The sequence below is a fragment of the Gorilla gorilla genome, chromosome 16, assembly GCF_029281585.2.
Source record: "Gorilla gorilla gorilla isolate KB3781 chromosome 16, NHGRI_mGorGor1-v2.1_pri, whole genome shotgun sequence".
NCBI lineage: Eukaryota > Metazoa > Chordata > Mammalia > Primates > Hominidae > Gorilla > Gorilla gorilla.
In genome coordinates, this window is record NC_073240.2 from 52,452,420 (window position 1) to 52,468,423 (window position 16,004).

Here is a 16,004-nt window from a genome sequence, read left to right on the forward strand (position 1 = left end):
GGTTGGTGCAAAAGTAATCGCGGTTTTTGCCATTACTTTTAATGGCACAACAATCCCATGAAATAGGTACCTTGTTAGACTCCTTTACGGTGATCCAAGGATGTAGCTAACCAGAGATATCACTGGGGCTAAAATTCTGATCTTTCCAATCTTTCCAGAGGAAACAGGGAGAATTAAGTGCATTGTAAATTTGATCCATTCAATGTAGTATAGATTGGAGATGACTAATAATTGATTCCTGGAAGATCTCCATGGATGTGCTACAATGCTTCATTGCCACTAGCCCTTTCCCTCAGGATGGGCCCTTACTTTAGTCTGAAGTTGTATTGCCAAATGTATTCCTAGGAAAGCCAAGGGAACATATGAGCATGCTTCTCTGCAAAGATTTACATATTGCTTTGTGCAGATCTGTTGCCATATTTCAAAAGTTTAAATTCCAGGCACATAAACTAAGATCCCTGTTCTCTAAGGATGAGTTTTGTCACCTTAAGCTGCCTTTTTTACATAAAGACACTCTAATACAAGTTCAATTAGAAGTAAGTATTTATTTTAGGTGAGTCATAAAGTCTTCAGTACACACTGTCTGATTCTGGGTGTGAGGTAGAAGTCCCTGCCCCTACCCCAGGAGTTTTCCTGCAAAGGTAGTACATGTGGGGATATTACCAAACTATCTATTCCCTGTATGGAACTGGAATATCAAATCATACAATATATAGAAGGGTACATTGAATAATACGACATACTATATAAATATGGCATACTAAATAAAAAGTATAATATGGTTTGTATTATTGGTGATAACAATAAATGGAGAGGACTTTTCTGTTGCCTTTAGCTTTTCCTTCCTCTTATAGTCACCTAAGAAAGTTTCAGAATGTCCATTATCATACTAAGTTTTTAACATGAAGACCAATTTTATTTCAAACCAAGGGTTTCTGTGGACCGAGAACCACCATAAATACATTTCAAACATATCTGAATATACAAAAGCGAAGTACAGATTATAAGTATAATATGATGCATGAAATAGATCTATGATCACTATGGTATGAAGTTGTGGTCATTCTGTCTAGATGATCCAGATGGTCTTCATCAACTAGACGGGACTCCTTTAACCGCTGAAGACATTGTCCATAAAATCGCTGCCAGGATTTATGAAGAAAATGACAGAGCCGTGTTTGACAAGATTGTTTCTAAACTACTTAATCTCGGACTTGTAAGTCATGTGCATGGAAATAAACCAAATTCCTAGTGCAGTTTAGAGTATGCCAAGAAGCCAAGTCACTTGCCTCAAGTAGCCAAGTGTTTATAATGTGTCTTCCTTCTACTAGGACCCATAGGTTTTAAGGACAAGTAAAGCACCATTCTTTTTTTTCTAGGAGTTTATCATCCATCAGAAGAACTAGGCAAGTAGACACACGCTCAAAATGCCAGCTGCTTAAAAACCATAAGAGCCAGAGAATAGCTTATATCCAACTGGCAGTAAGGAAAGGCTTCAGAGGAAGAGGTGTATGAAGGAAGCTTAGAGGGATGGTTAGGATATAACCAGCAGAGGTAAAAGACATGTATGTGACAAAAAAAGAAATAACATGAGCAAAAGCATGTGATGTGTATCTTTGAAACTCCAGGTGATCTAATTTGAATCCACCTCAGCTTGGCTCTTCTGCCCTGACCTGGCCCTGACAGGCTTTATTAAGATGCTAATGTTGTAGGATGTCAAAGGTTATCTGACTATGACCCAAAGCTGTGGAGGGGCAATGCTCAGGGTGTTTCTCAAAATATGTGGTCCATGGGTTTCAACAGATAGGACTAACAGCTTGCATGGTGGGCCCGAAGATACTTCTTCCAGGAGTGCTGAGCAATCCCTATAACAGCCAGCACATGGTGCAGGCATAAGTGAGGGCTGTCTGAAAGATGGTTCAGAAGATTCCTCTTTAAAAAATACATGTTTGACTACAGTTTAGTCCACATTATTTTTTAATAACAAGACTGGGAATATAGCAGTTATATATGTTTTGCTTTTTTATGATAGATCACAGAAAGCCAAGCACATACACTGGAAGATGAAGTAGCAGAGGTTTTACAAAAATTAATCTCAAAGGAAGCCAACAATTATGAGGAGGATCCCAATAAGCCCACAAGCTGGACTGAGAATCAGGCTGGAAAAATACCAGAGAAAGTGGTATGTATGTGTATATATGCATATGCATGGATGTGTGTGTGTGTGTGTGTGTGTGTGTACTTCTATCTGTATAATAATTAGTGCCTTACTTGATACCAAAGAAGATTTGAGGTATGTGGCATTTTTAGCCATTTATATTCAGGCCAGACATGTTGGCTCAAACCTGTAATCCCAGCACTTTGGGAGGCTGAGGTGGGAGTTGAGACCAGGAGTTCAAGACTAGACCTGGCAACATAGTGAGACCCCCATCTCTACAAATAAAAATAATTAGTTGGGTGTGGTGGCACAAGCTTATAGTCTCAGCTACTCAGGAGGCTGAGAGAGGAAGATCGCCTGAGGCCAGGTGTTTGAGGTTGCAGTGAACTATGATCGCACCACTGCATACCGGTCTGGGTGACAGAGTGAGACCCTGTCTCAAAAAATAAATTAATTAATTAATTTTAAAATATGTATATACATAAAATACCAAAAAGTTAAAAGATATAAATGATCTCTACTCTGAAAATAATGTAAAGATTATGTTATATTCTATTATTTGGTAAAGATTACATCTTATACCCTACAGTAAAATAATACATAATAATATGTGAAGTAACAATATCACATAATAACATCTGTGTGTACAGTCCCAGTGAACTGCAACCAAACATCTCACAGTTCTTTTGGTATCCAACATCTGTTCACAGCAGATGTCATCATCTGTGCCCAATCCCCCCACAAAGAAGTGGGTTGACTAGATCTTCTGCTCCACCAGCTTTTGTGTTCCCCAGAGCCAGCTGCCTAATGCTGCCTCTCTGTTCTTGGCAATGCTCTTCCACCTGCTCCTTCCCCTTTTCATTGGTTTAGATGCCTATTTACCCAGGCTAATTTCATCCTTCCTTCCCTCTGTTGGACTCCTTGTGTCTTCATTTTTTCCTTAGCACCAACCAAGCTGTTGAGATCTTTCTCCCCACCTTGAATTCTCTTTAAAACTTTAGATGAAACTGACCATAAGGGGATATCAAATTCCTCATCTGTCCTTTGATTTTCCTCTGTAAAGCACCCAGACCCATGGCTCCTCATCTCCTCCAGAATCTTATCTCAAATACAAAGACTATAGAGGCTGATGGTTCTGTTTTAGAGAGGAGAGAAAATAGAAATTGGGTCTGGATTTCTTTTTTTTTTTACTGGATAGCCTAAAAACTTTCCTCTGCTCTCCTTACTTCCAATCCTCACCAGCTGCCATCTTTTAAAGCAGCTTTTGAAGATTCACCCACTCAAAAAAAAAAGTTCTAGATTTATCAAAAAAAAAAAACCCTTATGACTTTCGCTCAAGCTTACCAGTCTGAGCTAAAATGGACATAGCTATTTCCATAATTCTTCACTCCCATTACATACTCCTATTCACCTATCTCTAAAATGTTCATATGCTTGACCTGTTTACTCATGTTACATGAATGCATCAATGCAAATAAAACACAAATGAAATATTATTTCAACAAATATTTATTGAATACTAACTCTGTACCAAGCACTGGAAATACCATGCCTATTTAAAAAGACATAATCCCTGACTCATGAAGCTCAAAGTCTAGTGGAAGAGGTAGATCGTGTTTAAATCATCATGTATTTTCATTACAATTGCATTAAGTGCTCTGAGGAAAGAAACACGGTTCTATGAGACCTCAAAAAAGGAGCCTGACCTGGACATAGGCTCAGGAAATGCTTCCCTAAGGAAGTAACTTGAGCTGAGAACCAAAGATCAAATAGGAGTTAACTTGTGAACATGAGAGGCAGCACATAGAGAAGGATGTGTGGAGTATCCAAGCAACTGAAACAAGCACAGTGTTGCTGGCACAGAAAGAAAGAGCAAAAAGAGAAGAGACTGGGGAGGTGGACCCAGGCCAGACCATGCAGCGCCTTATGAGCCATGGATGGACTCTGATCTTTATTGTAAGAACCATGAGAATTTTCTGGTCCCCTGAAGAATTTTAAGCAAAGGAGTTACATGATCAGATTGTTAAAAAGATAACTCTGGCTATAATGTGGAAACGCAGTATTGGGCATAGATTTGGGGAGGGTGATGTTGCAGTTAGCAGGTGAGAAATGAAGGCTGCTTGGACTAGAGTGGCATAGTGGAGAGAGAAATGTGCAAATTTGGGATAAATTTTGAAAGTGGGGCCAACAAGGCTACTGATGGATTGGATGGGGGGAAAGGAAGAAGAGGCAAGAAAGGCTGTCAAATTTCTATCTAGTTCACTGAATGGAGAATGAACCATTTACTAAGATGGGAGTCACTGAACAAAAACCAGGTCTGAGAGAAAGATTTTGTACACTCATCCAGACAGCACTTAAACTTTACCCAAAAATTCCCAGGTGTGACTGCTCTGCTAGGGATAGACATTCTAACAGGCTTTCCTGTATCCTGGCACCAGCCCTCCTGGTGGATTCTGTGAACTCAAAGCTTCCCTCTTCATTAAAAGGCAGTTTTTCCAGGGGAGACTCATGATAATTTATGGAGGTAAACATGGCCAGAGAAAGAGCCCAGAAATTCCTGTTTTTCCCCTGAGCAGGAGCTGAGGTCTTCAGGGGGTTTTCCCTGAGGTAGAGCACCTTTCCCTGAGCTTCAATGACCTTTTCAAATGACAAGAGCACACATATCTAGAAATGGGTTTGAACCTGCAGGAGCTTGCAAAGGAGGGGGAGTTCTTGCACTTCACATTTAAGGGCATCACAAAGGAAGGAATCAAGCTGGAGTTTCACTAGTTCTAACAAAATATTCATTTTTTATTGATTTTTCCCCACTGGAGACTCCAATGGCAGCAATTCAAGATGGTCTTGCTAAGGGAGAAAACGATGAAACAGTATCTAACACGTTAACCTTGACAAATGGCTTGGAAAGGAGAACTAAAACCTACAGTGAAGACAACTTTGAGGAACTCCAATATTTCCCAAATTTCTATGCGCTACTGAAAAGTATTGATTCAGGTAACCACTGTGTGGTTGTGATTATGTGGAACAGAAAGAGTGATTCCAGGAAATGTGTGGGTGTGTTCTTTTCCTCCTGTTTTCAGTTTCCAAATGTAATCTCCAATGACATACACTGTGGGCTTGGGGAAAAGGGTTCACATCGATTTTTTTTTTCCAAAGGAGCATGCCAGTTATGAAAATATTTAGGAAAGGATAATCAGGAAAGGTGATGTTTCTGGATAATTTAATCTTCTTGTTAACAGAAGGTTCATTTATTTGTTCAGCAAACAAATACTGAACGTGTGCTATGTACAAGGTGCTGGAAAAGACCTAGCACAAAGATGGATATGAACCAGGCAGTGTCCTTGCTCTGACCCAGTTCAACCTCAACTCTTATTGCAACTCTTTTTTTCTCAGCTTGATTGAGGTATAATTGGCAAACAAACATTGTATATATTTAAGGTGTACAATTTGATGTTTTGGTACATTTATACATTGCAAAATGATTATCACAATGAATCTAGTGTATCTATCATCTTATAGTTAACATTTTTTTCTTTTTTTTCTTCTATTCTTTTTGTGTGTGTGATGAGAACACTTAAGACCTACCCTCTTAGCTAATTTCAAGTACACAGTACAGTACTGTTAACTATCACCACCATGCTGTACATTCTCCAGAATGTATTCATCTTGCATAACTGAAATGTCATACCCTTTGACCAACACCTACCCATTTTTCCCTCCCCTTAGCCCTTGGCAACTACCATTCTACTCTCTTCTTCGACGAGTTTGACTATTTGAGATTCTACATATAAGTGAGATCATACAGTATTTGTCTTTCTTTGCCTGCCTTTTTTTTATTAGCATACATGTTGTCATACACACACACAAAAGTAGGAAGGAAATCCTTCCATTGTAACAAATCTTTCTTTAAAAGGCTTTACTCACTTTCCTTAATGGAAACAGTGTATGAAACCTAATTCATCCTTTTTATATTATTCAAGAGATCTTTATGAACAGTTTCAGTTTCAGCCTTTATGAACATTTTAACTTCAGAGTTAAAATGGAGAACATTAGACTGAAGGAATCTGGGAACCTCAAACACACTTGGGAAACTATTTGTTTTTGTTTTTGTTTTTTTAAAGCTAAGTATTTCATGCATCCTGATCTCTTTGCTCATATGTGCAGTGAGTTAACTGAGGATTCAGTCCGTGTTTATTTTGGTTAATCTGCAAGGAGGATAATAATGTGCAATGTTTCTGTTGTTATTGTTCAAACAGATGCTCTGGACTGCCTTCATGGCTTTTTCTTTCCCTGTTCAAGGATTCAGCCCCAGATTGAACATTTATATAAAGACTTCTATAATTGTAATCTATTTCTCCCAAGAAGTGACCTTAAAATAAGCTTTCATTTCTGGAGAACATCCTTTGTGCTTCAATTCCAGACATTGGCCAGATGGCACCGGCCACTCTGCTGGCTCTGCAGGGCTTGTACATCTTGAGGGTCCATTCTGAGCCATCTTGCCCCATTGGTTGGCAGATGCCCTACTCAGAACCTCTGTCATCCTGGTGAGTCACTTCTCATCAGTGAAGAGCAGCAGCGTGATGCCAAATACTTCTACGGATGTGTCCTCGAGCAAATAATGTGATAGCTGAAGTTGCTATTTATCAGTTCTTTTCCAAGACCTCTTCCCCTGACTCTTCTCCCATTTTTCCTCCCTCCCAACCCATGACTTTTATGGCATTTTTAAAAATTCTACTGTATAAAATGTTCCTTACTTGTTTTTATCTTTCCATTTCCCTCACCTCATTTCTTATTCTTTATTTTTCCATAATTTTAATTTAAATATTAATACTGAGTTCTTTGCTAGCATCTGTCTTTCTTGCCCAGGGTCTCAACCAATTAAGAATGAATAAAGCAGGTAGGAAACCAAAATATCATCTCTGTTGCTGATAAACACGGGGCTGCAGAACATAGCTTCATGTGAGAGCCAACAGTGGCCTTGTTTGCTCCCTACTCCTCCGTCTAGATCTTGGAACAGCCAGTCTCAGGGATGGTTTAGGTCTGCAGAACAGGCTCATTTCTCAGGTTCTTGCCTTGCACTGTTCCAGGCAAGTGGAAAAAAAGAAAGATTCCAAATCCCCACCAGTTGAGAAACATAGGCTAATGGCTGTTGCTTACCGACCATATCTGTGGGGGAGGATGAAGAGGAAAGGGGAAAGGCTAGGAGTATTTAGAGAAAATCTTTCAGTGGCAGCTCAAAGAATAGGGAAAATGGGTTCCCCCTCTAGCATCTTAGTTTTTCTTTTCTTCAAAAATGGAAACAGATTTTTTTTCTGATTTTAGAGTTAATATTTTTTCTGAGCTATTATGGCATCATTATCCATTTTGTTCCATCAAGATGCAGAACAGAATGTCAAATACAAAGGGTTTCCAATAGGCCGGCTGCGGTGGCTCACGCCTGTAATCCCCACATTTTGGGAGGCCAAGGAGGGCGGATCGCCTGAGGTCAGGAGATCGAGACCATCCTGGCCAACATGGTGAAACCCAGTCTCTACTAAAAATACAAAAATTAGCCAGGCGTGGTGGCGCACGCCTATAATCCCAGCTACTTGGGAGGCTGAGGTAGGAGAATCTCCTGAACCCAGGTGGCAGAGGTTGCAGTAAGCCGAGATGGTGCCACTGCACTCCAGCCTGGGTGACAGAGTGAGACTCTATCTCCAAAAAAAAAAAAGAAAAGAAAAAAGGTTCCCAAGAAACGGCTAGTAATCATTACTTAAAGGGAGTTAGAGGGGATGAGGAAGAGAATATTACTTTCCATTTTTATTTACTTTTCAGCAGTTGGAATATTTTTACCATATGCATATATTCTTTCAAATGAAATAAAGATTAAAAAGTAACATCTTGTTCAAAAATCAATTTTGTATTTATAAACTAGAACTATATATGTTCTTATTTTCAATTAAGAAAATTAAGCTTAATTAATGAATAAAGATTGTTCTTGCCCTCAAAGACTTACCACCTGAGTAGAGAAAAGTTGTTGGCTTGCCAGTCTTCTACCCTTCCTTTTGAGTTCATGTTACCTCAGGTTGAAAACTGTGTCTTTATCATCTACCCTATTAGCAAATATTTTAAATGAAATTAAACTCTTTTGGAGAAGTTATCATTGCCCATGTCTGAAAAAGTTCAGTATAGCTGTATCTTACCCTATATTTCCAATCAAGCTTAGATTTTTTGTAAGTTAAATATATATGGTTTTAGCTATAAATATAGAGAAAAATATTTCAGTAAAATACTGTAATTAGTGCTGGGCGTGGTGGTGTTTACCTATAGTTCCAACTTCATGGAAGGATCTCTTGAGTCAGGAGATTAGTCTGAGAGTGTAGTGAGCCATGATCAGACCAGAGAATAGCCACTGCATTCCAGCCTGGGCCACACAGTGAGACCTCGTCTTTGAAAAAAAAAAAAAAAAAAACCCAAACAAACAAACAAAAAGATACTGTACTTTATAAATTGACATTGAAAGAGGAAGCTATCCCCCACAGTTTTAAGTTATTCTGTTCTTTCATATAGAAAAAGAAGCAAAAGAGAAAGAAACACTGATTACTATCATGAAAACACTGATTGACTTTGTGAAGATGATGGTGAAATATGGAACAATATCTCCAGAAGAAGGTGTTTCCTACCTTGGTGAGATTCTACGTGTTTTGTTTCTACTGTGGTGGTTTTCATTGTTCAAAGTAAATTAGGGACTTGGCAGTAATGACCTCATTAATTTGATAATTTATGCCAAAGCTTTCCAAATCACCAAGAATGGACCAGTTTGATAATATATACAAATAAAATTAACTTTTTCAACTTTTTGTCTTTATAGAACCAGCTTAAGTACAAATATTTCACATTTATTAATTGTCTCATTAGCATTTTCTAATAATCTTATGGAGACAAATTTTATAAAAATTTGACTCTAGGCCAGGTGCGGTGGCTCACACCTGTAATCCCAGCACTTTGGGAAGCTGAGGCAGGCGGATTGCCTGAGGCCAAGAGTTCGAGACCAGCTTGGCCAACATGGTGAAATGCTATCTCTACAAAAAATACAGAAATTAGCTGGGTATGGTGGTGCATCCCTGTAGTTCCAGCTACTCAGGAGGCTGAGGCATGAGAATCACTTTGGGCCCAGGAGGCTGAGGTTGCAGTGAGCCAAGATAGGGCCATGGCACTCCAGCCTGGGCCACAAAGCAAGACCCTGTCTCAGATAAATAAATAGGAAATAAATAAAATAAAAAGGAAAGAAAAGAGGTTTAATTGGCTCACAGTTCTGCAGGCTGTACAGAAAGCATGGCACCAGCATCTGCTCAGTGAAGCAACTACTCGTGGCAGAAGGTGAAGTGGGAGCAGGCATGTCACAGCGTGAAAGCAAAGGCAAGGGTGGGGGAGGTGCCACACGCTTTTAAACAATCAGATCTCGTGAGAATTCACTCACTATCGGAGGACAGCACCAAGGAGATGGTGCTAAACCATTCATGAGAAATCGCCCCCATGATCCAATCACCTCCCACCAGGCCCCACCTCCAACATTGGGGACTGCATTTCAACATTAGTGTTGGGGGAACAAATATCAAAACTATATCAGATAGGGTAATCCAGAATTACTCTGGATGAACCTCATTTTTTTTCTAAATGAAAGTAGTTTTACTGGTTTTTCCTTGACTGTAAAAGAGCATATTTATTTTTAAAAGTCATTCAATGCAAAAAATCCTAAAAAGAAAGTGAAAATCACTCACAACATCAACACTCTGGTAACATTTTGGTTTATATTCTTCCAGATGTTATTCTGTGTGTGTGTGTGTGTGTGTGTGTGTGTGTGTGTGTGTGTGTGTGTACCTATGTCATTTCTTTCTCTTATATAACAAAAAATAAGCTCATATTACACATAGTGCTTTGGGGTCTACTTTATTGTTTTCACAGTAGACCAAAGACACTGTTTTCGTATCAATAACTCTTTCATATCAACACCCTGTGAGTCAGAAATTCCACACCTAGTCAATTATCCTATGGAAATAAATCAAAAATGCCTCAAAGGCTTATGTACAAGGCAGATATTCCCACTATCACTTATAGCGGTGCTGCGCAATATGGTAACCACTAACCACAAGTTCGTATTTAAATTAAGAGTAACTTAAACAGAATTTAAAATCTAGTTTCTCAGTTGCACTAGGCACATTTCAAGTGCCCTGTTGCCACATGTAGCTAGTAGCTACCATATGAACAGTGCAGAAATGAATACACTCATCATTGCAGAAAGTTCTGTTGGACAACATTGGCTTGTAGGAGCAAAGCAGTGAAAATAGGCTAGATACTCCGCAAGAGGAGACTAAAGTAAATTATTTATTTATTTTTATGATAGACTATTTAAATTTTATTCTAAGTGTTTGTGTTTTTAAATAATTATATCTGCTCCTTACATATGCAACGTAAATATTGTTTATAAAGACTTACATACATATTAATGTATATGTACATATTTATATACATATATGTATTATGTGTGTATGTGTAACTTTTACAGTTAGAGTTTGAGTTATGTCTTTAAGAATTTTTCTGTATAAGCACATTGGCTTTTGACTTCTGCTGCCATGGAGAGCCACCCTTAGATCTCCAGGGGCTCAGGGCAGCATGGGTAGAAGACGATTGACCAGCCTCCTCTCCTCCCATCTGAGCTAGTGACAAGCAGTGATCTGCCTTTCTATTCTGGCCTCAACAGTGTATCATGATTACAAATGTTGCCAGGTATGGCCACTATTTCCAAAAAGAAAGCAATGCATTACACATTAGAATATATTAATTATCTTCTTAAAATAGAGGTAGGGCAAGAGGAGTTTACTTGGGGAGAAAATATACAAAGTAATAATAAGATCCTTACAAACTAACTGCAAAGACATGCTTTTTTGAGAATGGCAGAAAAGGCTCATCCTAAAATAGTGTAGTGAGATAGCTATGTGGCTGGTTGAATAGCTGAGTACAAAGAGTGTGGTTTCTAATTCATCGTCTACCTTGAGGAAGTCACAGTCTAGACTCCTGTCTAGTAACACTTAATATGATGTTACTCCGAAGAGTAGAATTAGGACAAAGACAAGGATACAGAGTGCAGCTTAATTTAAGTAGGGAAATGCTCCTTAATATAAGTAGGGAAATGACCCCTAAGACTACCTAACAGTAGAACTGGCTTCCTTATGAATTAGTGAAAGCCCTGAAAGACAGAAATCAAACTGTTTGGCTTAAGCAAGAAAGGAATTTATTGCCGCGTATAACTGGAGAAGTCCATGGAGGGATGGGATAGTCTGGCTTTGGGTTTGTGAATTCCACCAACAGTGTGAGGAATTGACCTCATCCCATCTCACAGCTCTGACTTTTTGTGTCTTGATTTATTCCAGACAGACTGCTCCCTGTGGGAACAAGATAGCTGGGACAGGCACAATTTCACCTTCTCACAGTACATCAATCCCAGTGGAAAGAGAGCCTCTTTCTACCAGTGGTCCTACCACTGAGTCTCACTGACCTGCATAGGTCCTAGGCTCCTCCTTGAATTATAGCCCAGGTCATGGAAGACCCTGTTTAGTCATTCTTGAGTTATTCTACCACCAGTGGAGTCAAATGTTCTGAGAGTGAGCCAAGGTTAGGTTCCCCAGGGAAAAATCAAGGTGCAGTTACCACAAGGTGTTGAATAGGTCAAACCCCAAGTATCCACTGTAATTCCCAATCCTGGAAGTGTTCTAGCAGTGGCCACGGAGATGCAGAAGCGACTTCTGCAATTAGCTGAGTAGGAGGCTGAACTTGAGGATCTCAAACTATATGTCTTTCCATCCTGAGAGTCTATGATTCTTAGAAATAAAATCCAGGTCAAAACATCTTACCAGGAGTGTTAATATTTTGGAGTTGCTATTGTGATATTTCTGGTGAGATTTAAACATTTTTCGTAAAAATTTGATGTCATCTCTCAGGGAATAAAATTAAATTTCTTTCCTTCCTCCCTCCAGAAAACTTGGATGAAATGATTGCTCTTCAGACCAAAAACAAGCTAGAAAAAAATGCTACTGACAATATAAGCAAGCTTTTCCCAGGTATGATTATTTAACTATTTTTTTAGCCTTTAGAATAATAACCCTTTTGAGTGGTAAATAATGAACTTTAATAAACATTAATTTAAAAATTACAGATTTTGAAAGGTGTTAAAATCTGAAACGCAGCCATAGGATTAATTAGATGTGACCTTGGCTATTTTGTGGCCAATCACAGCACATAAATCTGACCTCAAAAAACATTGAAAAATAATGTAGGTCTTTACTGAAGATTCCTGGAGGTGGCTAGGAATCTTAGGTGGAAAGGAAAAGGCTACATCACAAAACTGAGCAATCCATCCTAAAATTCTCCTTTAGGTATCTTCTCTCCCTAGATAATCACTTCTGCAGACTACTGTCCCTGGTCATCTGTTCACTCCCCACTGCCCGCCTCCCGCTCTCCCCTCCCAGGTCTTCTCTCTCCCCTGGGATGGTCTGTGCCCCTAGGTAGTGTGCTTTACCCCGCTCTTGGTTTCGTCAGTTCCATACCTCCACCTATCACCCTACTCAGCCCATCGAACCCCAGGGAACTGAGCTATGGAAAGGAGCCTCCTTTCAAGGAGGAGGGTGGAACAAAAAGAGAAAAGTTTGCAAATGGCAGATTCTTTTTTAAATTTGTTTAGCTATTAATGACAACCAAAAATTGCAAATTGTTATACTTTGACTCTTTGTCCCTATCACAGAAATTATGTACATATTCTTGATGGCATAGTATACAGCCCTTTAAAATATGTTTTCAAGCAGTTTTTAATTACCTGGAAACATCCTTCCATAATAATGTTAATGACACAAGCGAAGAACAAAATTGTACCACAACTGTGAAAAAAAATGCATCTCTCTACATACCTCATCACACTAGTGAATGTTTTATATCAGACACTAACTGATTTCTTTCTTTTCTTCCTATTTTTCTACAATAAAAAAACACTTTATTTTAAAAGTATACTGTTAGACTGCTTGAGGTTCCAAACATTTTATTGGCTACAGAAATGTATTACAATTGTTTTCAAATGGTTACCTACTTTAAGGTTTATGATTTTTAATTCAACGAAGGATTACTACATGGAAATATGGTTATTTTAAAGTGAGAAGGGAGCAAGAGTTTCTCTCTTTTGATAGCAAGAGTTCAAGTCTCTTCTTCGAATTTAGGGTTCGTAGGGGTAAAGGAGTGTGAAGAAAGGAGCAGAAGGAGAGAAGTCCTGCCATAGCCCCAGATCCTTAGGTGTGACTGAGTAATAGACTGTCTTTCAAAAATGCAATGTCAAGGAGAGATTGGGCAGCTATAGAGTTATTATCATTTGGAATGAAGACCCACCAAATGTACTTCAGAACATGACATATCCTGGCTTGATCACCTACACTGATTAAAGTAAGACAAAGAATATGCCCTCTAATGGCAAGGTGTGGCAGAATGGAAAAAATACCAAATCAGAATTCAGAAAGCTGGGGTGGGGTGGGGTGGGGGGTATATATCTAAAGTCAACTCATGGGATGACTTTAGACATATCTCTCCCCTTTCTGGGCCTCAATTTCCTCTTCTGTGATATGGGGTTAGAGGGTTGGATTAGATAAGCACTAAGATCCCTTTCAACTCAAAATATGATCTGAGCTCAAACTGTACCTTGTCAATAAAGTTGATTTCTACTTTAGGAACCAATTAATAGATAGGAAACAGGGCTATGACAACAATGCTCAATCTGATTACAGCACCATCAGAGAAGAGTCATGAAGAAACAGACAGTACCAAGGAAGAAGCAGCTAAGATGGAAAAGGAATATGGAAGCTTGAAGGATTCCACAAAAGATGATAACTCCAACCCAGGGGGAAAGACAGATGAACCCAAAGGTATGGGATTGACAGCTTTAGGTTAGCAATGAAATTGGGAAAGCAAAAGCTTTCACCACACAAGGTAGGGTGATCCAAAGAGCAAGCTGCATCACATCTGAGAAATTGACACAATCTGTATAGAACAGGCTTGGCATGTGGTATCTTTATTTGAATAGCAATCTTTTTTAATGGTCTTGAGTCTCCTGGGATGGCAAACTGATTTCATCTTTTGATAGTCTTTAGTGTTCAATGGACTTTTGTGTTTGGAGAGGAATATGTATGACCATTAGTGCATTGTTTAACATATAATTTATAATCTTATGAATTTATCGAGCAATATTTTTTAAACTTATTGAATATTCCTCTAAATAATCACATACTGCTTATTCAACAAGATCATCAAAATTTATTATTTGGTCAGGCGCAGTGGCTCATGCCTGCAGTCCCAGCAGTTTGGATTGCTTGAGCTGAGGGTTTGAGACCAGCCTGGGCAACATGGAAAAACCTCATTTCTACAAAAAATGCAAAAATCAGCCAGGCATGGTGGCACATGCCTATAGTTTTAGCTGCTCAGGAGGCTGAGGTGGGAGGATCTCTTGAGTTCAGGACGTGGAGGCTGCCCCACTATACTCCAGCCTAGGTGACACAGCAAGGGCAATGAGAACACTTGGACACAGGAAGGGGAACATCACACACCGGGGCCTGTCGTGGGGTAGGGGGATGGGGGAGGATTAGATTAGGAGATATACCTTATGTAAATGACGAGTTAATGGGTGCAGCACACAAGCATGGCACATGTATACATATGTAACAAACCTGCACATTGTGCACATGTACCCTAGAACTTAAAGTATAATAAAAAAAAGTTGAATTTAACAAAGCAAAATTTTAAAATGATTTAACCAGTGATTGTAACTTTTAACACTTTTAAGGACTTGATAAAAATGACAAATTCAATATATCAAATTTCCTTAAATAGCATAAATATATCTATGCAATATATAACACAATTTACATCTTTTTAGGATTTTATTTTATTTTATTTTTTGCAGTGGAGTCTCCCTCTGTTGCCCAGGCTAGAGTACAGTGGCACGATCTCAGCTCACTGCAACCTCCACCTCCTGGGTTCAAGTGATTCTTCTGCCTCAGCCTCCCAAGTAGCTGGGACTACAGGCACGTGCCACCCTGCCCTCTAATTTTTTGTATTTTTCATAGAGATGGGGTTTCATCAAGTTGGCCAGGCTGGTTTTGAACTCCTGAACTCAAGTGATCCCCCCGCCTCGGCCTCCCAAAGTGCTGGGATTACAGGTGTGAGCCACCGTGCTCGGCCATCTTCCTAGGATTTTAGAAACTTTACCATACCCCCAAAGAAAAAGACTCAATGAGGTTATAAGTTCTAAATTGTTATCCCTTTGATTTCAGGTCCGAATGTGGGATCTAGTTGTACAGTTCAGTGGTTCAAATCCCCTTATTACAAAGTTGTGCTAGTTACATCATGGAAATTTACATCTCTATGTCTCAGATAGATATTATTTTTCTGAAACTCAATGTCTTTACCAGAAGTTGTGAACAAACGGTTTGAACCTACCTTATTTTTCTGTCATTATGATATATTGGCATCTTTGATATAATTGGAACCTTATTTATGTCTCATCACTTGAGCTCGGGAGGTGGAGGCTGCACCACTGTACTTCAGCCTGGGTGACACAGCAAGATTAATGTCTCATTAGTAGATTCATCTACAGAGTTTATTCTTTAGGAGCTGAGAGAGTGGGTCAGTGCTCTCTTGGGTGGGGGGTGGTGGAGGAACCCAGCCAATGTATCATCTGAAAACACACCATTGGACTCTCTGAAAAGAGATTTTCATTGGTTATGTATAACCATCAGTGGCAATGAATAGGTAGACTTTTTCTTGTTCCTTGTTATGA

At 39.1% G+C, this 16,004-nt stretch overlaps 1 protein-coding gene across 2 annotated transcripts in view; it reads left to right on the forward strand.

Moving 5' to 3' along the window:
* Window positions 1-16,004, forward strand: part of SCG3 (secretogranin III) — a 39,603-nt gene that overhangs the window by 5,771 nt on the left and 17,828 nt on the right. For both annotated transcript variants that reach the window (XM_031002414.3, XM_031002415.3), the window contains 6 exons: window positions 1,074-1,216; window positions 2,033-2,182; window positions 4,972-5,149; window positions 8,705-8,821; window positions 12,169-12,252; window positions 13,957-14,094. In XM_031002414.3, coding sequence (XP_030858274.1) covers window positions 1,074-1,216; window positions 2,033-2,182; window positions 4,972-5,149; window positions 8,705-8,821; window positions 12,169-12,252; window positions 13,957-14,094 — 810 coding nt within the window. The remainder of the gene's footprint in view (window positions 1-1,073; window positions 1,217-2,032; window positions 2,183-4,971; window positions 5,150-8,704; window positions 8,822-12,168; window positions 12,253-13,956; window positions 14,095-16,004) is intronic.